This window comes from Mchenga conophoros, linkage group LG16 (assembly GCF_057382185.1).
Source record: "Mchenga conophoros isolate Kocher_MC1m ecotype Shallow Benthic linkage group LG16, M_conophoros_male_GT1.1, whole genome shotgun sequence".
Taxonomy (NCBI): domain Eukaryota; kingdom Metazoa; phylum Chordata; class Actinopteri; order Cichliformes; family Cichlidae; genus Mchenga; species Mchenga conophoros.
In genome coordinates, this window is record NC_140541.1 from 32,557,171 (window position 1) to 32,581,925 (window position 24,755).

Genomic DNA, 24,755 nt, shown 5'->3' on the forward strand with positions numbered 1-24,755 from the left:
CAGATAGCAGTAAAAGGTGTGTACACAGACTGTATATCAAAGATGGACTTGCTCATTTGACCTATGACCTCAGTAAACACTTTTTCTGATTAGAGCATCAATAGCTAGTGGTCCTATTTAAAGCCAAAAAGTACTTTAGAGCAAGTGCAGCCTGTAAGTGCACAGGTCCCTGACATGATTATTGAAGAAGATAAGACAAAGCTCATAGTTAAGTCTGTTTGGAGAATTGGACCCAATGAGAAGATCGGCTTAGAAATCTAAAGAGTGAAATAGACAAATCAACAAAGACTGATTGCACCAGTGTGTAGTCCTGCTCAGCTCTACTGAAGAATCAAGCCCCTTTTCGCTCATTGTTTCAGCTATGTGATCTGCAGGTTATAGTTTTGTCATAGTCTTGCTACTGTAAAGACATTCAGCAGGAAACATGAGCTGAAAATAAAACAAAATTAATGGTACCAAGCTACGGAAAGACAAACTTAGCAGCAACATTTCTAAATATTTTTCTCAGGAGCCGATCAAATTTTCGAGGTAACCGTTCAAATGGCTCTTAATCAAAACCTTTTGTGCTGTTGCTGAAAGTCTCCATTGCCCTTAAGTATATTAAAAAAAAACATTAACTGATGTAATTTTGAATAATTACTATAGAAACTTGTGAAGTGATAATTTCTTGTGCTTTCACGACCTTCATCAGTCATTGGAACATAAAAGTCTTGTTGCAGTTTTTTGGGAGCTCCACTTATAAACTTCTGCTATCCTCCCCTCTTTGCATGCTGCTGCACTTGTCTTTTGATAGTTGACTTTGCAAGTCATGCCCTGGTGCTTGGCAGGTATGGTAGTTGCCTACAGCACACATGTGTAGTTGAAATCATAGAAGGGCATCTTGTATACCAGATTTGTGGGATTTCATGTTTCAGAGGAGGGTAGATTTAAGAGATATTACTTTTAAATCGCACTGCTAGTGGCCAGCAGCTGTTTCTGCAAAAGGTTAAAAGAGGCTTACAAAGTATCCCATTCATCCCAATGATCTGGGCTATAATTTAAAAAGCATGGCCTTTAAAAAAAATAAATCTTTAATAAACAATAAGCATCCTCTCATCCCCGGCGGGTGTTTTGCCAGACTCCACCCATGCTGTGTGACATTTGGGAGTTGTTATCTGAATTTTTCCACCGCACTACTGTTAGCATCCTTCAGCACCGAGTGAAGCTGTTACTTATCCAACAATCAGCAAAAGTCTGAATTAAAAACGTTGCAGAACAAAATGATCTGACTCAAAGCAATGAAGTCATTGTTAACACACATGCAAGCAGATTCCAAGCCACGCAGAGAAGAGGAAAGATTTGAACAGGAAGAAGGTTAAAACTGATTAAAACTTTACAACAATAACAATATCAAAAGTTTGATAATTACAGCAATTACAATGTAATTTTAACAAAAAAGTCACAGTGAAACATTTTCCTCTTGCTAGAATTTTGTCCCGTTACTGGCTTTTCAGTGTAGCAGGCTGACATGATTGTTTTTGAAAAGAGGTGCCAAATAAAGCTATGTGTTGCCATCCATGTGCTGACAGCCATCTCTTTACTCGTGTCAGCCAAAATTTGACTCATAAAATCTTTTTTTAATGCAGCAGTATGAGGTTTGTTTTTGCAGCTATAAAAACACAAAGTGAGCAATGAGTTAGAAATTAACCTTCAAATCTCATTCATGACAGCTAAATTTTTATTATTTGAACATCTGGGGGGAAATGTGTTTTTTAAATTGTCTCGGACTCAGCGGTGTAGGCTATGGTTAGCTTAGCGAAGCATAAATACTTGAGTCAAAGGGGGGAACTTTGTCCGATGGTGTCCAGGGACACAAAAATACACCCAAAGCAGCAGCAGCTAATGGTCCACAGGATTCATGAGTTGAGTATTTTGGAAATGGCGTGAGGGAAGTCCAGTTCTGCCGTAAGACTTTTGATCAACCAAAGTACAACCGAACAAAGATATGAATGACCTAGCATCAATGAATGGCATCAGGACTTTTTTTCAGACGATGATCAACCACATAAAGGAAACACAAAAAGCTAACCGTCTTATGACTTTAACTGTCTGCAGGTATGTTAGAAGCATTTACAAGTTGGCTATTTACTATGACCTCAACCAATAGTAGCAAGAGGATTTTTTGTATTGTGTAGAAATGATTGATAAGACAACAAAGTCAAGGTGTGTGTTAGTGTAGTTCTGCAGTGTCTTATTCTAGATGTTGGATATGGACTGTCAAGAACTGCAATCTGCAGAAGGACTGATCACATGACATGGAGGCTATTTCACACAGATATGAATATAGGTATGTTTTGTCATGCCCTTGAGCACAAAATGGCTCATAGTTACTGAACGTAACCAGTGTTGCAATTTGTGATGGCCAAACCCATCTCCACACTCTAAAGTTGGTAACTCTTGTGTATTTTCATTTCTTCATTTGAACACAATAACACACTTTAGTTTCCAGTAAGTTTATTGATTGGTTTGGATACATTTGTTCTATTTGTAAGCGCGCACATATAGTTTACTTATTCATACCAGTTCATTGCTTTGTTTGATTTTTAACTAACCTTTGTTTCTTTTACTTCTTACCTGCCATGATCCGTGAGAGTTGCCAGACAAAAGGTGATGGCCAGGGTTTGAAGCTGTTAAATACAAAGAGGGATAAATGGACGGCACCACCACTTCCTGCTGAAGGGGAGAATGTATGTTTCCTTTCATTAAAAAAAGCTTTTGTATTTGATTAGATATTTGACTTTAGGGTTTAGTGGTTTTTGATTCTCTTCTTTGATCTTTAGTTTGTTAACAAACTAGACTATGCTGCATCATTTTTGTGGTTTATGATTGTGTTTTGTTTAGTTACCACTCGTGTGTCATAGTGGTCTGATCAGCCATTATATTTACCCTTGTGTGTCATTTCCTGTTTAGGTCAGTTGTTTGTTTGGCCAGTTGTTTGGTTTGTTAAGTTTGCAGTTCTTTGACAGAGGTGGGTTTTGTTTCTTTTACCTCTTTTATGACTTCAACATTTGTTGCTTTTGTAAATATAATTTTTGGGGTTAAATAAATGAAAACCCTATTTTTCTAATGACTCCTGCTTTTCCAACTTGGTCCATCACACAATGTATTCTGGTAGAATTGCAATTCAAGTATTACTCAAAATCTGCAAAAACCTGAGGTCTAGCAAATTCAATACAAATCAAATTTGTCTCATGCTTTTTGTATTCTTTAAACTTTTAAACCAACCGCTACCGATCTAAAATGAAGACGGATAGATTTTTCAAAGGAGCCACAATATTAGCTCTTGCCTGAATCTGTCTGTCATCTATAGTTACACTATGTAGACGTGTGTGTGTGTGTGTGTGTGTGTGTGTGTGTGTGTGTGTGTGTGTGTGTGTGTGTGTGTGTGTGTGTGTGTGCTTGTTTTAACCCATATCTACTTTAAGTGAAAGTGGTGTTATTTATTAAGTGTTTCTCCATTTTAACAGATATAATTTTAAATGTCATTATTAATGACCAGCAGCTGGATTTCGCTTTATCCGTCTTATACCGATCATCTGGGCTAAATTTTAATAAGTTATATCGGCAGTTTATGGGTATATCAGTCACACTTAAAAGCCAAATATGCACTTTGACTAAATATATAGGAGATCAGTGTGTTAAGTGCCACAAGCATTTAATAGTCAGTTTGGATGGATCCCTGGAGTAAAAATGTGAAGTAATTTTCTCTCAAGGATCTCTTGTACTGTATGTATAACACTGTTTTCCCATGCATTTTCTGCTTTGTCTCTTTACAAATGCATGAAAATGACCTGCATGTTTTTAACCCACGACTATTTCTACATTCATAAGTCATACAGTAAATTGGTTAATGTTATATCAAATGAACCAGATGTGAAATAAAACCTTCTACCAGGCCTGGAAGATTATTTGTTTGTTGACAGTCTGCCTTCTTGTGGATATGCTAGCCTTTCATATTGTTGTCTTATTTGTTTTCAGGGATCTAAAGACCAAGGTTGAGAGGGAAGATACCAAGAAAGAGTTGCTGGGGAACCAGACCAGCCTGACTGAGTCTCATTGCATTCGATGTCTCCAGCCTTTTAAATTCCTGCTTAACAACAAGCATCAGTGCCTGGACTGCCAGCTCTACATCTGCAAGTCCTGCGGCCGCTATAACAAGAAGGAGGATGGCTGGGTGTGTGACACCTGTCACATGACCAGGTAGGTAATGACCAGTGTAAGAATAATTCAAAATGGTCATTCAAACTAAGTGTCATGTTGAATACAAGAAATCATATATTTAACTGTAACTATAAATGCAGTTCAAGTTCAAGTTTTAAACCAGTCATTTGTGGACAACACACTGTCTCCATGAGCTTCATAAGCTTTGTGCTGACATGCCTTTAACCATGCTTAATAACTTGACCAGCGAGCTCTGGGATGTGTACCTGGGAAAGCACTTAATATGTTAGAGCCAGAAAAAACTAAAGTCAAAAGAAGATTCCTCTGTTAATTTTCAGCGGGATTTCCTTCCACATGCATACATGGAAAACCAGAGGTGGAGAGTTCAGCAGCAAGACACTCTACAAAGCAGGCATTAATCATAGTAAATGTGACAGAGAGTAGGTCAGAAAAAGCATGAAAAGAGGTGGTGGGCTGCAAAGAGGCTTGCAGCGAGCAGCACTTTTGACAGGTTCAAGAAACATAAATAGCACAAACTGCTCTACATGACAATTGTCAACTGGTTTTGTAGATGGGTACCAGCTCTTCCATCTGCTGAACTGAGCGACTAAAGCTGAGATTGTGTATTTCTGGCCTGAACTGATGCTAAGCTTGATTTGCAAGTTGTGGTTTGCTGTGGCAACTCGACATTTCTAAAAGTGAATTTATGTTTTTAGGACATTGTGTTCTTTCTTGATAAGATGAATAAAAATGAGCAAATAACACATTCAGATTACTAATAAACAAAGAGGCAACCCATGTCCTGTCAGTAGTTAAAGAGCTTTGAGGCGACTGTTGTTGAATCAAAGGTTAAGCGTCAGGTTCGATGTGCTTTGATGGATGTTTGGCTGCTTTTTAAACAGATATTTAAAAAATCCTTTTTACTGCTTAGGCTCTGCTGGATGCAGCGATAGATTTCAATACATCCTGCTTGAAATCAGCTCCATATGGAACCATGATACCATTGTTTGTTGAGATGAAGCTGCATACTAAAAAGTTCTTTAATGGAGCTTGGCCAGTGTCTGGAAAGCATCATGCTATGTATCTCATGCTTAAACCTGCACACTGCTGTTTTATAGCAAAAGAGCAAAATACAGCTCTTTTTGCTGGCAAGTCTGTATTCCCACAAGTATTTTCTATGTGATATTATGGGATAGTGTATAAATTGGCCTCATTTGGGGCTCATTTCTCACCATGTGTTCTCATTTTAAACGTTTCACATGTAATGTTATACTTGAATTAATAAACAAATAGAAGAAAATCTCTTAATATAAAATGCATATGCATTCATTTTCAGAATGAACCTCATCTGTGAATGACTTCTTTAGCATCTATATTTTGATTCCTTCCATTCTTCTCACTTACAGAGTACTCAAGATCGGTACTTTGGAGTGGTACCATGAGAACGTCCGTGCCCGTTTCAAGCGCTTCGGCAGCGCCAAGGTGATGCGTTCCCTCTTCAGGAGGTTCGACGGAGAAGGCAGCCGCTCTCAGAGTGACTTAGGAGGTGAGCAATCCACCTTCTGTCTGGTTTGTTACTTCGTTTCAAACCAAGCTTATGTCTGGAATGTCATAATCCTGGTTCTGCTGCTGAAAATGTGCATTTTTGCCAGTCAGCGTACTGTCACGGTGGCCTTTAAGCAAAAAGATTAACACCCCACTGACTAATTAGAAACTGCTTAGTGGTTAGCAGTCAAACACTTGCTGCTCTGGGCAGTTGCCAAGTAGGGAATGTCTACATGAATATCCAAACAAGTGCAAATAAAAGGTTACAAATGTGTTGTAATGTCAAGCCTCAGGTCAAGGTGGCTTTGAAGAGGCAATCTTAAGAAATTTCCATCTGTTCCACTCATTTCTTTACAAGCCCTGAGGAGAAGCTGCCGGTCAAAAGTTCAATCTGCCAGAGTCAGAGAGCACTGACTCGAAGTCATGGAAGTCTGCTTGAGCTTACCATGAGAAATCCCCACTAAATGAAAGGCTTCACTGAGATTCAGCAGCTGCATACTATACTGCGGCTGCTTGGAAAATATGCATCACTCCAGCTCGACTGGTAAAACGTCACCGTGACGATCGCCATCTCATCTGTGAACTGTGTTTGAGTTCAAGAATTGGAGTTGTAATGTATATTATTATATTTCACTGGACAACAAAATGCAAGCTCTTCACAGTGATGCACGCAGACTGAAAGTAATGCTGTGCCCGGGCCTCTGCAATCATCAGATCCTCTCCATCAAAGAAAACGGCAAATTAGAGAATATATTTTGAGACAATAGTGTTTATGGTGTTTGCAATGGCGCCAATCTTGTGGTCCAAGACGCTTTATGTCACCCTTGTCCTTTAATTTGTCAGCCGTCTTTGTATGAGCATCTTTATTTTTCTGACACTAAGTCACCAGAAGAAAGTTTCTGCTCTCTTTCTCAAATATTAGCAGGCTGCCAGATCTGTCACAGGGATTTAATCTTCCATCTTTCCTGTTTTTCCTGCTTTCTGGCTCCTCACAGCTGTATCTATCTTTTGTCGTCAGCTGACCAGGATGCTTATTCTAACTCTGCCCTGCGGGAGATTATTACCAGAGATACTAAGGTGGAGGAAAATGCTGTTTGTTTATTGTGTGCAGCTCAGGTTTAAAGTCTGATCCAGTGACGCTATTAGGCCTCATCAAAACCATTTTTCCTCTCTTTTTGAACTTGCTCACGCTGCATTTTGAGGCCACACCCACAGCATATGATACAAGTGATCCTTGAAGCATACTTTATGTCAGTTTCAAGCATTATTACTCACAACAGATTACCCTTTGAGATCACAACATCAGGAGATGAGCGAATGTGATGAATTATATAGAAACAGCCGAGACCTCTGGTACTGTTTACGCTGAGTCACCCCTGAGGATTTTGGGAAGGAATACAGAGCAAGTTGGTTGGCCGATGCAGCTCCCGTGGGCCTTGTGATAATTCACTCACATGTCTCCCATTCTGTGCCTGGAACTGAAGGATTCGGTCCTGCAGGGCTCGTCCAACCAGAAGCAGAGCAAAAGTGGAGGGAGGAGGACAAAATGTTTGTCGTGTATGTATGTGGAATCTAGCACACAGTGTCCACAGATGCAAGCTGTAGCCGTGAAATACAGTCATAAAAATGCATGTTAACAGATGTATTATGTTTAAAATGAACTCAGCATGTGACCACTTGGACTGAAATCAACATGCATTTCCACACATAGGCACACATTCTTTTACTGTCTTTTTGCTGTATGCATTCTATGGTCCGCTGGGCCCCCAGAGCTCGGAGGGTGTCATCCTGTCCTCACACTCTTTGCTGATACTTACAAAAGAGTCTTGTTCACATACAAAAGTCTAATTCAGTCCACTGGCTAACTCTCACTTTGGCTCTGCCGTTTAATGCTGCTACTGCTGCTTCTGATTATTGTTTTATGTGGAAAGTATAAGGACTACCTGTATTATCTCAGTTTGCTGAGCTATTTATTGCAGTTAATAACTTAATGTCATTACGTCTAGATTTGCAATTAGGAGAACAATGGGATAGTAATTACAGGAATCGGATCACTTATATGAAACTATAATTAAATGCAAATTAATAAGCCATGTGCGCGCTGCTCTTCTGTTTTCCAGAGCCTCGTGAGTATGACACACAGAGCATGCCTGAGGTCCACAGTAAGTATACTGAAAAGGTCAGATGTTGTCACAAGACAGAAATATGTTTGAATTTCCAAAATTTAAATATAACCAAAAGGTGCTTTCATTATTTTAGTATATTCTGCTTTGATTTGGTCGCGTATTTAAACTGTTCTTAGCTACAGCTCTGCTTTAAGCTAAATGCTAACTCACTCACTCATGAAGTTATGTGACATTTTATTATCGGATCTAATAAACATTTGGGAATTCTCAGTAAGATTGTTTTATTTTATCCCCTTTAAAGTTGTGGTTTATTTTATTATTATTTTATTTATTTTTATCTATTTATATAATTATCCTTTCATTCATTTATTTCTTTATTTTTGGTAATTGTGCTCCTGATTATCTTCTGTCTTCACCAATAAGGCACCATCTTGGAATGTGCAATCCATCTCTCAGAGTGAAAACAGGATTTTCTTTGCATGCCATTGAGAAATATCCCATTCCTTAACTTTGAGAAACACTGCTTTTACATTTTGTTTTGGGTTGTTACCCACTTCCACCGTTAATCTCTGTCCAGTCAGTTTGGCAGCATTTGACTGAGGCTATACTTCACAGTTCATCCTGCTGCTTCTACCAGCAGCTACGAAACTGCTTGTCAGTCAATTATCCAACTACACGTGATGATCTACAGAAGCAAAGTTACAAATACCTGTAGACCTCACATTTGATCAAAACGATGAATGACTCACTGGGTCTTCTATAAACATGATCAGAAAGCTCATTTCTAACTTCTATTCACTATTTTCAGAGATTTGTATGAGTAATGGACTCATTCTGTGGTCAGGCAAAAAGTTTCTGACATTAAGTTGACTGAATGTCAGATATAAAACTCGTTCAGTGAATCTGTTCAGTTATTGCTTCCAGTGCATTACCTGTTTGCCTGGCTGTGTTTATTTGATTGTAATTGTACAACAGAAACTTTTAAGGCAGGTTCTGTTTTAGTACCTGTTTTGTTTTCATTTTGATTCACCTTAACTGTTCTAAATAAATCTATTTTTCACCATTTTACCACTAACAAGAGTCAATTTGAGCCCACTTATTTTTCCCCTAATTCAGCCCCATGTGTGGTCTCTATGGATACATATATTTTTTTAACTGGTACCTTAACATTTAACAGGAACATCTGTGATGATAATTGTAAGCATAACGATACAGTAAATAAGAGAGGTTCATTTTCGTTCATTTACAACGATCCCTTTGGTGTTTTTGAATGCCTCACACATGCGGTGGGCACAGCGGTTTGGGAACAGACCTAAAGGTTCTGGTTAGTCTGGCACAGTCATCTGGCTCCCATTGCCACTGGCATATCAACAGTAAAAGAGCAGAGCCAGGGAAGGTTTAGTCAGAAAGACTCAAGAACATAAAAAGTGTAACTTATGTTACGAGGTTATTGTAGTTGTATTTCCACAGTTTAGTGTGTGTCACGGGGTTTTTTTTTCTGCAGATAATTTCTGCAAAATGTAGCAAAAGCCCCAAAATTAGTTCAGCAGTTAACAGTAAGAACTAAAAGACTAATCTAAAAATATGAATATTCATCTTTTTCTGCTTTTATGCTCAGTGTAAAGTTTTTGTTGTTCCCAGCATTTTCTTCCCTCTTTCTCGTGCTGTATTCAAGAGGGAACTGTTACACACTGCAAAAATGCAGCTCCCTCGTAAACGCTCTCATAAAGAGGGACTGAAACAAAGTCCATAGTGTTTCTGCTTTTGCTTTCTCTTGCTGTACTTTGTAAACAAGGTTCACACTGTAAGGTCAAAGGCCACTGGTTAACAATAACAGAGGTCTCTGTAGTCTGGAGTGACTCTGGTTTCAGTCACATGGTATCTTTGGAAATGCATGCACACTGGAAAACAAAAAACCTTTTTTTGGTTATTCTAACACTGCCATGTCTTCCTTCTTTGTCTATAGGTGCATATGGGGAGCACAGTATGGATGCAACAGACTCACAACAACACCAAAGGGTACGGCAGCTCATTTTTAAATCATTTTCATATCTTAAAAGAACTAGCAGTAGATTCCCCTCAATTTTAACAACTATCTGAAATCGTTTTAAGGGCAGCCTTACTAAATGTTTGAACAATGTTGAGAGTTGGATGGAAAATGAAAAGTGAAATGAGGAAACACCTTCTGAGGTCATAGTAAAGACATTTGTTTGGATCTAAATTTGGTTAAAAGGTGGAAGGACACAGATTCCTCCTAAAACTCATAGATTAAACTCAGAGCCTTCTTCCTGTGGAGCAGCAGTGCTAACCACTGCAATAACTTGCTGGCTTATCATGTTACATCAGTCATTTTTGACTGTTCAGCTCACAATGCAGCCACAACTTACATGTAGATTTTATACATTTATGCATGTTGTTAAGCTTTGTACAACTCTGGCAATGCTGGAGTCTATTCCAGTTATCACTGAGCAGGATGCACCCTGGACAGGTCAGCAGTCCATCACAGTGCTAACTCATAGAAAACAACAATCATTCCTATTTTGATGAGGAGAGATCATTTAAAAGAACTGAACATGATTTATTGAGATAGACAAATTGTTGTCTTAGATGAGTAGACTGGTAACCCATCACAGCAGAACAGAATCCCAGTGGCCTTGACGCTGGTGGTGAAGATGAAGCCTGAGGCTTGGGTGCAGCTCTGAGGGACTCAGGTGAGGTAGAGATGGGGAGGAGGCGGGTTGAGCAACTGAGAGTCTGAAAAGAAGAATGATGGAGAGCACAGGGTTAAACCACGCAGAGTGGAGGCTGATTGGCTCAAAGAGTAGTGATGTCAATATTGAGACTGACAGCGTGGGAAACTGGTAGTGATGTAATGGACAGACTAGCAGCAAGGAAAGCAGGCAGATGGGTGATTATCTTACTGAACGCATGCAGACACTTCACTAATGTTCACACTTACAGTTAACATCCACAGAGAGAACATACAAGCTTCTGGAGTTGCCTTATTATTCTGTTAACACATTACATAAAAAGACAGCATGCAGCTGTGTTTCAGGTTGTAAAGTTTAAGTGAGTTTGCTGCCAACAGGAGCGACTCAATTGATGTGCATCATAAAACAAAAAATGAATTTAGTGTGTGCAGAGAGAAAATCATTTGCAGGTATTTTGTTATTTGCTGATGTGACATGTGGAGATCTGCAAGCATTTCCTAAAACAAGAGGCAATATCCTGTTTATTAGTTACTGGGAATTTAAGTCAGGTGTGATCAAAGCTTATCTGCAAAACAGACAACTTCACTGTAGCTTAATTTTGCATCCACATGTTTGCTCTTTTTTTCTTTAATCAATGGAGTTTTTGCACGAGTGTGCGCTGGTCAACACTAATTCCCACTGATGGCTGGTTCCTGATAAAAAGCAGAGGTGCTTTCTTCACAGGTTATCTTAGTGATCTAGGCCAGCCCCTCGTGAAGGACTGGAATGCCTGGCACGGGCAGGCCAGCACTGGCTGCAGAGTGCAGTGGGGAAATACCAAGCTGTCATATATAAAAGAGTCAGACCGGAGCTGAGCAAGCCTTTGGTTTAGAAAATAAGGGTGGGTGTGGGGGCACTGATTCCACTGGAATTCATCATAAAATGAAGATTACTATTGTTTATACCACACTCTGTGTGTACTGTAGAAGTTAAGCTTTGTTTATTTTCAATCATTGTGCTGACTGTTGAGAAATGACAGGACTCCCAGGCTCTGCTGGGTCTCCGGATGCATTTTTTCCAACCCTTGCAGTTTTTTCTATATATGTTTATCTTAAAGAATCTTAATTTTGATGGACGTTACAGAAACAGATTGCTGTTCACTGGATCCCTCGTTCAAGTTTCTTTTAGACACAGTGCCCTCTGCTGTTCCAAACAGCCTAATGTATTGAACCTTCTGACATTTCCCTGTAAGGAAACCGGCTCACATTCTGCCTGCTCAGAGAAGCTACAGTTCAGTTTAGATAGTGTTTGGAGCTGGTAGAGACTCAGTGACCCTGATGCTATGTCAACACTGGAACATGGATATGCACCCTTAAATCAAATTTCCCTAGAAGATCCAAAGAACCCATGGTGTGCGTCTCTCATTTCAGCATTACTTTTAACTCATTTAAAATATTTACCCACGTGCATGTATCTGTGAATCATGCACCGGCACCAAAAATAAATGAATAAATAAAACAAAAGATATAAATGTAATAACATAAGTATTAATCATATTTATTTTACTGCAGACCTGAGCTTTTAAGTGTTATGTATGCCCTATTAAAACCTTCCTAAAATATTATAGCCTTGTTGTTTTTAGCCAGGTATTTAAGTGTAACTCTACACATACACTTAAAGCCACACAGAGCTGCTTGTTAATGCAAATCTTTAATTATCCAATTATAATACATGACAGCAACATGATAATGAGTTCATGTTGAGTTCATCTGAGTCCAGTAGAGATGTGATGGAGATATGATGATATCATCTAAAAAGAAATGGAGGTCCAACCCAGGATGAACTAGGTGTACCTAACAAGGTGGCCTGTGTATTTGGACTATTGTTGGTTAAAAGGAAAAAAAAAATGTGACTATAAGCCCCATGGGAAGCAATTAGTGCTTAGTATTTGGTCATCATGCATAAGTAAAAGTCCACTTCTGTCTCTACAAGCAATACGAATCTATTATAACAGGCTAATTAGCAGTAGAAGGTATATACTTGTGTTAGTTCTGCTACAGCGGCAGTACATTAAAGGGCGACAAGTCAATCACTTTCTGAGTGTATGGAGCAAACAGCCTTTTGTCATGGCAGAGGTTTATCTCTTTACGCTTTCCTCTCTCCTCCCTGCTGACGATGGTGTTTCCCCTTCATGTTCTCCAAAGATGAAAAAGGTCAAAAGGAGGTTAACTGTTGATCCCATTGATTTCAAACTGGACGTTGACTACCTCAGCCAATCAAGAGGACCCTCAAATGAGGTACAGGCTAGACAACTAAACTAACCACAACTAGCATCCCTCCAAAACAAACTAATCTGCATGTTGTAATCCATAACAAAGACCATCTGCCTCTGCACTCTCTTTGCCAAACATTGTCTGTGTTGGCTAGACAGTACTGTATTAGCACTGTCATCATTCATTCTCGTATCTGGCCACAATAACCCTTTTTGTGTACATCCAAATGTTGTGTGTGCAGACATGGACACATCTTGTCCATTTATTAGCTGAACAGATTTTCTAATGCAGTGAACTGTTTCAGGTGGTTTTTTCCTGCTGTAAATGTATGCTGTTTGGACTGAATGTGAAGCAGCAGTAAATTTAGGCTTTTCCTACTTGAGCCGGAAAAGCAGCAGAAGTCAAAGGGAATAACCTGCACACAATTCTCCACTCTTACCTCCAGGAGCCGGGTGATCGTGACATCATGGTCATGGATGTAGGCGGGAGGAAGTCGATGCTTGCTGAGGCAGATATGGCCACCGTGTTTCATCAGATCATGGATGAACAACATAAAGAGCTGGACCTTGAAATAACTCCACAACAAGGTAGAAATTAGATTCAAACAAACAAATAAAACTTTTTTTTTTTAAAAAAATATTAAAATAATCAAGGAACTTATAAGTAACACAAGAACTTGTGTTACTTGCAAATAAAACAAAAATAATTGTTTTATTTGCAATTGTAACTGGAATTGTTGAATTTAGTAATTAAGTAATTATAATGTGCTAAACTGTTGTTTGTTACTTTGTAATGAATAACTGATCAAAGAAAAATACTTATAATACTTATAATACTTAGCATTGTAGTTATTTTACTGCTGGTATAATGGCACCTGTGACAAAGAGGTTGCTTTGCACAGATGACCTGGTGTACTCAGATAGCCGGACAATCCCATCCCGCTCCATCTCCCGGCTCAGCTACTCCTCGTGTGGCAGCGGCAGCATCGGAGGCCCTCGATGCAGCAGCAGCGTCTACCTGCCTGGCCTTGAGGACTCAGAAGAAGAGGATGAGCACTGCCAGCCGTACCCACTCTACCAGTTGCATTCAGGCCTCTGCCGCCAAACATCTCAGGACAGCCTGAGCTCAGCCAACCATCCGCCACAGGTCTTTCATATGCCTCATATTAACATCACACGAAATGGTCATTACATTACACTCATTTAAGACACTCATAAATCGTCTTTCACGTCTGGTTTCTGTGAGTGGAGGAAAGTTGCTGGCTTATTATATACATTTTGCCTGCATTCCACACCAATGAACACAGCCAGACATTAAAACGTAAAGCTGTGAGATTCCACATTATTAACGATCCATGTGGTTTTAATGATGATCATAAAAGTTTAATGCCCGTGTTTTGTTTTTTTCTTGGATAATCTTTATTTTTGTGCTCTGTTCACTTTGTTTGTTGGTAGGGGAAATTGGAAAAGGGTAGGCCTGGTGAATCATTATAAGGAAAGCAGAAAAATTCAGCTGATGCAGTAAAATCACATGGTTCAAATCTGTGATCACTGAGACATGGTGTTGGATTGATTGAAGCAGCTCAGAATAACTTTCAGTAAATTGTTGTTATTAATTCCACTCGGGATTATGAATTGAACTGCAGTCATAATCTTTGGAATCATTGTTCTGTAGCTGTCAGATAGATGGCCTCGCATCATTCAATGACAGCAAAGTGCCCGACTCCAGTGATTGCAAAACAAGCCCAATTCAGCCCTACAGAACCGCGCTGACAGTGTATATGAGATTATATGAGATGTTTGTGCTGATATACTGTGCTTGGTTTTCCCCAAACATTGTGCTCTTTATTTATGGACAAATATCTCCACTTTGGTCTCGTCTGTCCAAACGACATCATCCAGAAGTGTTGTGGTTTGTTTAGATGCTGAAGCTGTACTGCCATGTTCAGAAGAGGCTTTCTCCTGGCGACCCTTCCAAAAAAGCCATACTTGTTCCGTCTTTTTCTAATTGTACTGTCATGAACTTTAACATTTAACATGTCACATGAGGCCTGTAGAGTCTGAGATGTAGCGCTTTGGTTTTCTGCAGTTCCTCTCAGCATTGCACAGACTGACCTTGGGATAAATTAGTTGGGACGTCCACTCCTGAAAAGACCGTTCTCAATACTTTCTAACTGTGAATAATTTTTCTCCCTGCAGAATGATGTCCCTCATATTGTCCGGAATGACCATATTTTGCAGTTTATCAGAGGTTGTATTCATCTAATTTTAAAACCTGCATTGGTCAAATGGGACAACAAACTGTAGTGTTAACATGATAAACTTTATCTTGTTTTGAATGGGTTGTATGGGTTCAAACTTCATACCAAACTCAGCATTTGATCTGATCTGGTACATACATTAATTGCAGTGTCGCTTTAGAGGCACAGTTTAGAAAGAACACAAATAACAAGCTGATATTTTAAGCCTTTCAAGCAGTGCATGCTGGAAGTCGGACACAAGTTCTTCAGTCTGACGTGCTGAGTGATGTCGTGGAGACAGCTGCTAGATCAGAGGGAGGTTACATGCATTACATCAGTGTCTATTTATGTGTCAGTATTAAACACAGTCCCTGGAAAGGATTGAAGCAGTAACCGTGGCCGTTCTGTTCTTGTGAAGCAGATAGAAAACAGACTTTGTTTACCATTAGTCTGAGGAGGCTGCTTTGCTGACTGCTGTCACTAATCAATATGTCTGGATTTATCCTTGTGAATCTCAGTTTTCAGTTCATCTGTCTTTGAGGTGATTCAAACACAGTCTGGAGTTTATATGGAGGTATAACTCGAGCCATAAAAAGATTCTTTGCAGTTTTTAAAGATAAGGAATATAAAAACAAAGAAAGCAATTAAACTCTGTGATGGTGAGTAGCCATGAAAACAGAAGGAATTATCCAGCCTACCTGTCTCCCTGCGCTGATTTATACCTTCGATAAGTTGTGTCATGGTAAATTTGTCTCACAGCTGGGCAGCACACTCAAGAGACATGCAAACAGGATACAGTGGAAAACATACAGCCCAGACATGTCTTTGTCAGATATCAAAACCAGACGTGACATTTCTCATCTGACAACAGTCACTCATCTTGCATACAGGTGCTGCTGTCTGTTGTCTTGGTATTGATTTGGAGGCCAACAATAGAACCGAGTGACATCAGCAATTTGATTATTTGTGGAACATCAAGATAAGTCAGCAAGCACAGACTGTATAAGCCCAGGGCACATGTGAGGTAAAAACTTTACGGTATGTTTAATATACAGAAGAGGGAAAAATTAAAGGAATAGCCTGAATGAAAGAGCAGAGAAGCATAACACATGTGGACACTTCCAAACAAGGCACAAAAGCTCACTGATGAAAATCATATGAATCATCCTCTGTGACCTCCAGTCACCAGATCTGAACCCAGCTGTATGAGATTATGGATAGCAACACCACGTCAATCAAGCCAACCAAACAGTTTTATGGTAAAACCTAGTCATTTCACAGTCCCTGAAAACTTGGTCTCAGATTTCTTTATAAATTCAACAAATAATCAAACAACAGTCAAAAATATGCAACATATATTATGGAATCTGACTCAAAGTCTTGAATATAAGTCTTGAGGACTTTGCTAACATTTTGTTATCAATGTTTCTACATCAGTGTAGCCAAAGAGACAACAAGCAACAAGTTATAGTCCACCTAGAGGAGGTGTACACATGTCATTGCATAATTAGTTTTGCAAGAATTCCAAAGATGGGAGTGCCACAGGTGGTGTCCTGTTAGCAAACTCCCAACATCCTGCAAGAAATAAAAACACAGAGATAAATATAAAACCTAGAGTAAATACATACCTGCTCAGTGAAAACAAAGCAGTTAATGGAACTGAGAGTTCACATAATATTATCCATTATCAATATATGGGAGTGTCTGAACTTTGCATTCAAATATTTGCACAGCTGCAATAATTACAATTGGACTTCCCTCTTGCACGGTCTGCAGGCATCCTGTCAGCTTCTAAATGTCACCCTATCTTTATATGTTTACATGGTTTTAAATGAGTACATTTATAGATTTAATAAAGACATTAAACACAACTGGTCAACAGTGCTCACTACTGCGTCGCAGGTTTATTCAGGCTTATTCTGTATAAAAATGTCCAGAACTAAAAAGAGGAGCCAGTACAGCTCTGCCAAAGGACTCCTCCTTTGGCTCCATTGATCTGTTGACTTTCCTCATGACTTTCTCAGTCATTAGTTTCAAGGTTTTTTTTACAGAATATAATGTCTATATGGATTTGCTTTACAACATCACATATTATAAAACTGTAGCTTTGTCAGGTTGGCTGTGGCTACAATGTAGCTTGCCATCACCAGTGTGTGAATGTGTGTGTGAATGGGTGGATGACTGGATATGTAAAGCACTTTGGGGTCCTTAGGGACTAGTAAAGCGCTATATAAATACAGGCCATTTACCATTTACCATTTCTCATTTAGGGCCACACCTCGCTCATCACATACGGTTTCAATAAAAGAACAAACAACATAGCAAAATGTAACACTTAGAGTGGCTACTTGCATCTTTTATTTACAGTCAATGGTGACAGAGTAATGACAACTCATGCTTATGCACTGATGAAAAGAATGAACAATTATAGAAAAAAAACCTTGATTTTCCAGTTTTTTTTAAAATTGTATTTACTGTCTTTCTCTTTCTGCCTTTAACATCAATCCCCCCTGACCATCTGAGAGCCATAATGCACCACAGCAGTTAAATAATTATGTTTAGGTTGTTTGCCTAAGTTTAATATTAGTATCAAGAGTTTGGATTTTTTTTAGGAGGTTGAATTTGGATGAACTGTGAGAGGAATTTTTCTTGTGGCAAGACATCAAAGGTGCATCAGATGACTGTCTGCTTGACTTCCTGACCTAAATATGATTCTTCATGTACCAAGGAGCGATCTCGTGTAGAGAAAATATTATTCCATTATGGCCAATTATCGAAGGGAACATTTAGTCTTCAGTTTTGTACACGAAGAGCATTTTGTGCAGTGTAATGTGAATTTGGTTAAGTACTTTTAGTTTAAATATATTTTTCTGGTTTCTTTCATCCAAGTAAATTTAGACATTGATGAAATATGGTGAAATCAGATTTGGGGACGAGTTGATATCCAGACAGCTCACTCTGATGAGAACATGTGAAACTGTAGCTTAACCATCTGCATATTTGGTGCCACTGTGTTTTGATTGGTTCAGTATGAGTCAGAGTGGTTTAAGACATGCATTTGCTTTCATAGCATAGATGTGAGCAGTACCATTTAAACCATTAAGTGTCCAGTACTTTCATGTTTTGAAAACTATACATTTTTTGTAATGTTCCTTACGTTTTGTGTTATTTTGGGGTTTGTTTGTTTTATGAATTAATATTTCTTAATTCTGCCTCTATATGTACTTTCATTTATTTCTTCCTTTCTTTCTTAGATCACTGACATTAACAGACGGATGTCAGCAATTGAGACTCTTCTGAACCGCTTGGAGCAGAAAGTCACCTCAACATATGACCAGGTAAATCTATCAGGTGTCAAGAGTACAGCTGCCAAAATTTCATGATCAGCATCTCAGCAGCAGCCTAGAAAGAAATGAGTGAAGCTTAAAAGACTGAAAGAACCTGTTTACATCTATAAAGCCATGGTTAGAGACACTGTGCAGTATTTTAGCATAACAATGTACAGACTAGCGGATTTTCAAATCACTTAAAGCCTAAATTTACATGAAAATAGTTAAGACAAATTACATCTATTTTATTTTATTTTTATAAATAATTTTCTATTTTGAATTTGATGCCATGCCAGTACCAGCTAAAAGTGCACACAAACTTCACTTTTATTAAGTCACAATTTGTCAGGGTCATGGTTATACTTGTTATACCGCCCTCAAGTGGCCAAAACAATCAGTGCAACTTTAAGACAAACACACTTGATGTACCTGCATGAAAACTTGATTTTTTTGAAGGTATTTTCTTTCAAATAAAGAAAACTAATCAAATGTGTGATCTCAGTGGGTTCAGTGTCTGTCTTTAATTGGGCCGTGAGCTCTCAAACCCACATCAGTATCATCACAGACTGAGCCAAGCCGCAAAAACAGCAAACCAGAAACGAATGTAGAATTTAGACTCAGTCGCTAATTAGTGGCTATTCAACTTCAAGTGAGAGCAGCAGTTGATTGACTCATGCTTTTCCTCTTTTTCTTGTGGCAAAGCACAGCTTAAATCAATTTGCATATATCTTATGTTCTGACTGTTCTGTCTGCACGCGAGAAGTCTGCATTAATGTCCATGTGATCAGTGAAGGAAAAACAGAGTTCTTGTGCTTTCAGACATCCATGTTCCAGTTCTTGTTTAGGATCATTACCGAGTGGTCAGAACACAGCTGGACAAATGAATGTGTCTATTGTAATCGGTACACTAAGCTCTGCCCACTTTCTGTTGTATCTGTCTATTCTATTCGAATACTCCACATAAATAAGAACTACAGGTACAACAGATGCACAGGTACAACAGATGCACAATCTTCCAGTTGAAAATCGTTGAATGATACATGAGAAATTCAAATGATAACCCTATATGCGTGTTCTGAACATGCTAGGTTAGAGGTTAGGACTTATAGACCCTAGTTTAAGTCTAGCTAAGGATCCTTGTTACATCTTCACAGTCACACATTGGTTAGAAATGACACTTGTCTTTCATGCAAACTGAAAACAAGTTGTTATGGATCTATGAATCTCCTAAAGCAAGAATATCAGTTGAGACGATAGCAATTTATCTTAGTGACTTTCTAGTTTGTAGTGAGATTAAGACAGATTTGTTTCTGTGAGGGGCCAAGCTGGCCATCTCTCACTGCAGCACAGAGACTCTGCTCTCAGTGATAGTGCTGGAGAAAAGTTTGGTTACACTTTACTAGGCCTAAATGCTGACAGTGCTCATTGCCACACATGCAACAAGGTTTTTGCACATGTGGAAAAAATTTCGAGCATCCTGTGGCACTCCCCGTCACTGTTGTGGGTATGTCTGTATGAAGCAGTGAAGCAAAGTGATGTAAAACTATGTCTAAATGAAGTGATGGAGCCACCAAAGGGGTTTGCGTTTAGCCTTTTCATGAGCAAAACAATGCTAGTGTGCTATTATACATTAGGCACCAATCAGATCAGATTAAAGCAGTGCTCTCGTGTTTGCAATGTGAAGCATTTGTCAAAATAATATTTGTAAGTGAATAATAGATAGAAGATGGTTGATTGGAAGTCAGGGGAAATCCTGCAAAGTTTCCCTCAAATCCAACGAGTATGTTAGGTTATAATTACATGGACTGTACCCGAGGCCACCAAAGTACACTGCAGTCTGTTTGTTTTTGGCCTGGAAAAGAAAACTGGAGTATGAAAACAGAAAAACATAATCAGTGATGGAGCACTTGTGTATTATACATCATGCATTCACTCTAGCAGTACATTTTAAATCAGTATAACAATTCCCATTAGGTTGACGATCCAGTCATTCAAGATCCAAAGTAAAAACATTAACCGTATGCTGTGTAGATTTGTCTCAGTCACATTGTCTGTGCTTTGTTCCCAAACAGACTTCTCCCACTCCCAGCAGCACCTCTCCTCTTCCTCAGTGGAACGAAGTGGACCTGGAAGAGCAGCAGCTAAGACAGAGGTTGCACGAGATGACAGACAATATCAGTGACCATAGCCTGACCTCTGATGATGAGGACGAGCCCGAGAGACCACATTCCTCCCAAGAAATCCTAGCATGGAGGAGCCCACAGGCGGATCCAAGGCCTTCCAAACTACCTATCAGACCAACATCCAGAGCCAGCATCGTGGTCTCCAGGCTCGAGGAGGAGCAGCCTCAGCAGACAGAATCTCTGAAGGTACAAATTCTGTGGCCTTTTTATAAGAAATCAAGTTTTTCTTTATGTACGCGCAAGCATTCATTACCAGTTTGTTTACTGACAGAAAGAGACATAAGCCGTGAGCATCTGGCTTGCTGCACTTACTAAAAACAGCATGGCTCATGAAATTCCAGCCGACCTCTGCTGGAAATCGGTTCAAGTGCACACTGGAATCATAAATCAAGTCACTCAGGCCTTGGGTTTATTTTTCGTCTGCAACCATCACTCCCAGATTGTCGGAAAAAGAAGACGAATTAAATTAATAACTTCTGCTTAGCTGCCGTGCTAAGTTTCCTCAACTGTTTTCACTGGCAGTTCCTTCCATTTAAGCTGCAGTGCACTGATGAGTCATGATGTTTTCACATCACTTCACTACAAGTTTGTTCAGCCAGCATTAGCTCAATTAATTTAATGTATTTAAAGTATCAGGTAACACTGGCTTTTAGTATCAGGAAAATGGACGTGGGACCAAACTTATTGAGCCGGTGGTCACGAAGAAGAACTGCAGATTTTGGTACATTTGATTTTACATAATTTTTCAGACCCCACTGTAAGCAGGTACCAATCAAGTGGCACCATTTAGCTATCACATAATTTGTTAACATGACATCATTTCAAATTTCATTAAGTTTTTTTGTTGTTGTTTTTTTTTTTTTTACCTGAAAATGAAAATTTTTGCTTTCTGACTGGACTTGTCTTCCAGGCTAATGACTCCTCTGAAAGCCTGGAGAGGAAGGGTCACCCCCTAGAGGAGGGATCAAAGGCAAGCTTCAAAGGATCAACTGCATTACTGGTTGAACTGGAAGACAAAGTAGCTCAAGCAGCAGCTAATGTCCAGAATGCCCAGAGTGAGGTGAGGGTTACATTAAAGGCTAAGTAAAGTTTGATTTGTATTGAAAATGCAAAGAGATGTAAAGTTGTGGCACATCCTGTCATTTCTTTCTTTTTACTCCAAGGTGTCTGACATCGAGAGCAGGATTGCTGCCCTGAACGCTGCCGGCATGTCCTCGGATAAAAAAAGAAAGGTAACACCATTATATCACTGAGTTTCATATCCAAAACTGTTATGACAGAAAACATTTGCTTATACAAAACCCTTTTATGTTTGTGTGAAATCAAACAAGTGGACACAGGCGTCATTCTTAGAGCCAACGTGTTTTATGTGGCACGATGGTCTTTGATTTGCCTCTCAAAATAACCACAGATGTGATTTCTATGAGTAGGTCTGCCTATGATGAACATTTGTAAAGCATCGAGGTGCCAGAATGCTAATAGAATAAAAGTTTTCCCACATCCTAAATTTATGTTTTTTCTCCTTGCCTTCTGCTTTGTCTTGCAGTCCGCAATCCCGATACAAGCCAGACTTTCCTACAACTTTCCCACAAGTAAGAACTGACACTGCTGCCCCTGAGATCGATCCCCAGGGCATCACAGCTAACTCAGAACATCTTAACCTTTTGAAACTTAGAACACATGATGAGCTGCTCTATAACTCAGTGAACACTGTGTCCTCGTTATACTATGGCTTTAATTTTCCCAGCTGGATAGCACTTCATCTGATTCATTGAGTGGAGACTTACCATGTGTCTTGTACTTTAAACAGTATTGTGTTTTTTTGTTGTTTTTATAAAGAATAGGGAGTATATCTAATTTTTTAGCATATTATGTTATTTTTTTTATCTTTCTTTGCTACTGAAAAGTTCTTTTTAGGCCAAATTCAAGTCAAGTGCTTTTGTAACCTGCTCTTGGACTTGGTGCCAGTTGTTATTTAAAGTTTATAGAGTGTTTCTAATTTACTTTCCCATCAAAGTTTTCCAATAAGCTTATTTTCAGCATCCCACATCTGGGATTTTGAAACATCACATTTGTTTCTAACTATTAGATTCTGGACTGAATCCCAAAAAGAGCCATAATTTGACTTTTAACTGTGCTTTGATAAAATAGAGCCTGTAGAATACAATGTACAATGCAGCTGATGTATGTTTCCAGACCAGGTGGACAGGTTTACCAGGAACTCCCTCTACAGGGGCTCACTGACACAGAGGAACCCAGTGGCAAAGGCCAAGACCAGGGCTGCCTGTGCGGTATGACCCCACCCTACGGTGCTGGGTGCTGTGAAGAGTTCAATTCCCAAACTACATAAGTGCCATTTGGAGAAAAAAAAAAAGTGCTGCAACAAAACTGGCATTCGATGCTTACCAATTTTTTTTATGTGAGAAGATTGATTCCACTGTCATAGTTAATTTTACATTAAGTTGGGAGATCTACAGCCGTGAAGCTAAATTTGAATGTGTACTGTGATGATATTTTTTAACTTTATCTTGTGGTTGTTACAACTTCCTGGATACGTTTAGGAAAAGCAACATATTTAGGTTCAGGTAAAGGTCCGAAATGTAAAAATCAATGTGGAAACATGCGGCTGATTTATCTGAAGGCCACCAGATGGCAATTGGAGTGGTTGCAACAAAACACTCCACTACTAGACGTCTATAGGAAAACAGATTTCTCTCTCTGGAAATAGTTTACTGCTGAGTTTATGGGCTCAGTCACTAATTTTGGGTCATATTGAATAAAAAGATTAAGTCTGCTTGTATATATAGGTAATACAAGGTTTCAAAATTGAAAATTATGTGTGGTATCAAAGCCGATTTATGAAGTTATGAATCACAAGTGATTAGCCAATGAGCAGTCACAGTCAGGCCTGCCCTTCCTCGTCGCATCCTATTTTTTTGCAAAACATGCACATTTTGAGGCTTCAGAAAAGGTCGACATAAAGCAGTGGGTGACTAATCACACTGATCTTTTATACTAAAATACGTTTTTATACAGTAATCGATCCAGGCTGGGGTTTAATACCACCTTTAAAAAGTCAAATCCCTGCTTGTGCAGTCTCCCTTAATTACTCAGTCAGATCCAGCCCTCACTTTCAGAAAGCTTAATTCAAGGTTTTTGTAACTTGTCAGTCAAAAAAAGCTGCTTTGTAAACCTGCTCACTGTGCATTTTGTCCCATGTCATGAATGAATATGGATAAATAAAAAAACAAAATAAAGTGAAACGAGACTCCATCTGAAGGTGAGGATGCTAGAGATGCTCCTGAGCTGCTCCAGTGGATTTGTGCAAAGTTTAAGGATCCATGAAAGTGGATATCAATCTTCTCAACTAACCTCCATCACAAAACGTGGATTCATGCATTTTCCCAAATGTGAATAAAAATTCCTTTAGTAAAATGCCTTGAATATCAGGAATGAACTCTTCACGTGCTGATCACACCAGGCTTTCACTGCTTGTTTGATTTGAGCTGCTGGTGGTTTCTAGCTTTGTGGTGTTTTGAAATAATTTCATTTTTTAACGCATTTCCTGCTTTTTTTCCCCCAATCAAGTGCACACGTTCACATTTCCTGAATCATGTTTTTGTTGGTAAAGGAAAGAGTTAAATCTCATACTGGGTTAAAATTACTTTGTCTGAAATTAAGTGCATACGCTGGGATGTTTGATTACACAATATAATGGTGGAAAATCTCAGGGTAATTTTGATAAGAGAGAAAAATAATGGCATCAGTGATTATGTGGCTGTTTTGAATAATATAATTGGCTTCCTGCTTGAAGAAATATGCATGTCTGCATTACACTTTGTCTCTGAGTTGAAGGTACCTAAAGTCAATGATAAGAATTTTAAAAAGAGCCAGAAACAATATTTTCTGAGGCCTCCCTTGTTAAGAGAAAAAATGTGAACCTTAAATCACAGGAGGTTTTTTTGGTTTTCTTTTTACTTTTATCACTGTAGGAGCCTCATCCAGTAAAATATATCTCATTTTCAACACAGCGTATCGTCCAGTGTTCATGTCACGGTCTGGCTGGCAGACCGTGGGGATGTGGGGGAATGAGGACCCAAAACGCATGGTTCTGCGATGCAAACAGTGCACTTTATTTACAGTGAAGTCTGTAAACACAATAACTCCCCG

General features: G+C 39.0%; 1 protein-coding gene across 3 annotated transcripts in view; it reads left to right on the forward strand.

Moving 5' to 3' along the window:
* mlphb (melanophilin b) overlaps window positions 1-24,755 on the forward strand; it is a 41,916-nt gene that overhangs the window by 13,020 nt on the left and 4,141 nt on the right. Inside the window, exons 1-15 of one of the 3 annotated variants that reach the window (XM_085249270.1) lie at window positions 1,859-2,726; window positions 2,950-3,007; window positions 4,018-4,239; window positions 5,607-5,746; window positions 7,866-7,907; window positions 9,838-9,890; window positions 12,766-12,858; window positions 13,280-13,421; window positions 13,736-13,980; window positions 18,328-18,411; window positions 20,475-20,771; window positions 21,496-21,645; window positions 21,749-21,817; window positions 22,132-22,177; window positions 22,782-22,876. In XM_085249270.1, the coding sequence (XP_085105396.1) occupies window positions 4,232-4,239; window positions 5,607-5,746; window positions 7,866-7,907; window positions 9,838-9,890; window positions 12,766-12,858; window positions 13,280-13,421; window positions 13,736-13,980; window positions 18,328-18,411; window positions 20,475-20,771; window positions 21,496-21,645; window positions 21,749-21,817; window positions 22,132-22,177; window positions 22,782-22,876 (1,464 nt within the window). In that variant the 5' untranslated portion in view covers window positions 1,859-2,726; window positions 2,950-3,007; window positions 4,018-4,231. Of the gene's footprint in view, window positions 1-1,858; window positions 2,727-2,949; window positions 3,008-4,017; window positions 4,240-5,606; window positions 5,747-7,865; window positions 7,908-9,837; window positions 9,891-12,765; window positions 12,859-13,279; window positions 13,422-13,735; window positions 13,981-18,327; window positions 18,412-20,474; window positions 20,772-21,495; window positions 21,646-21,748; window positions 21,818-22,131; window positions 22,178-22,781; window positions 22,877-24,755 lie in introns of those variants that run through there. The other 2 variants (XM_085249268.1, XM_085249269.1) reach the window with 2 other exon arrangements.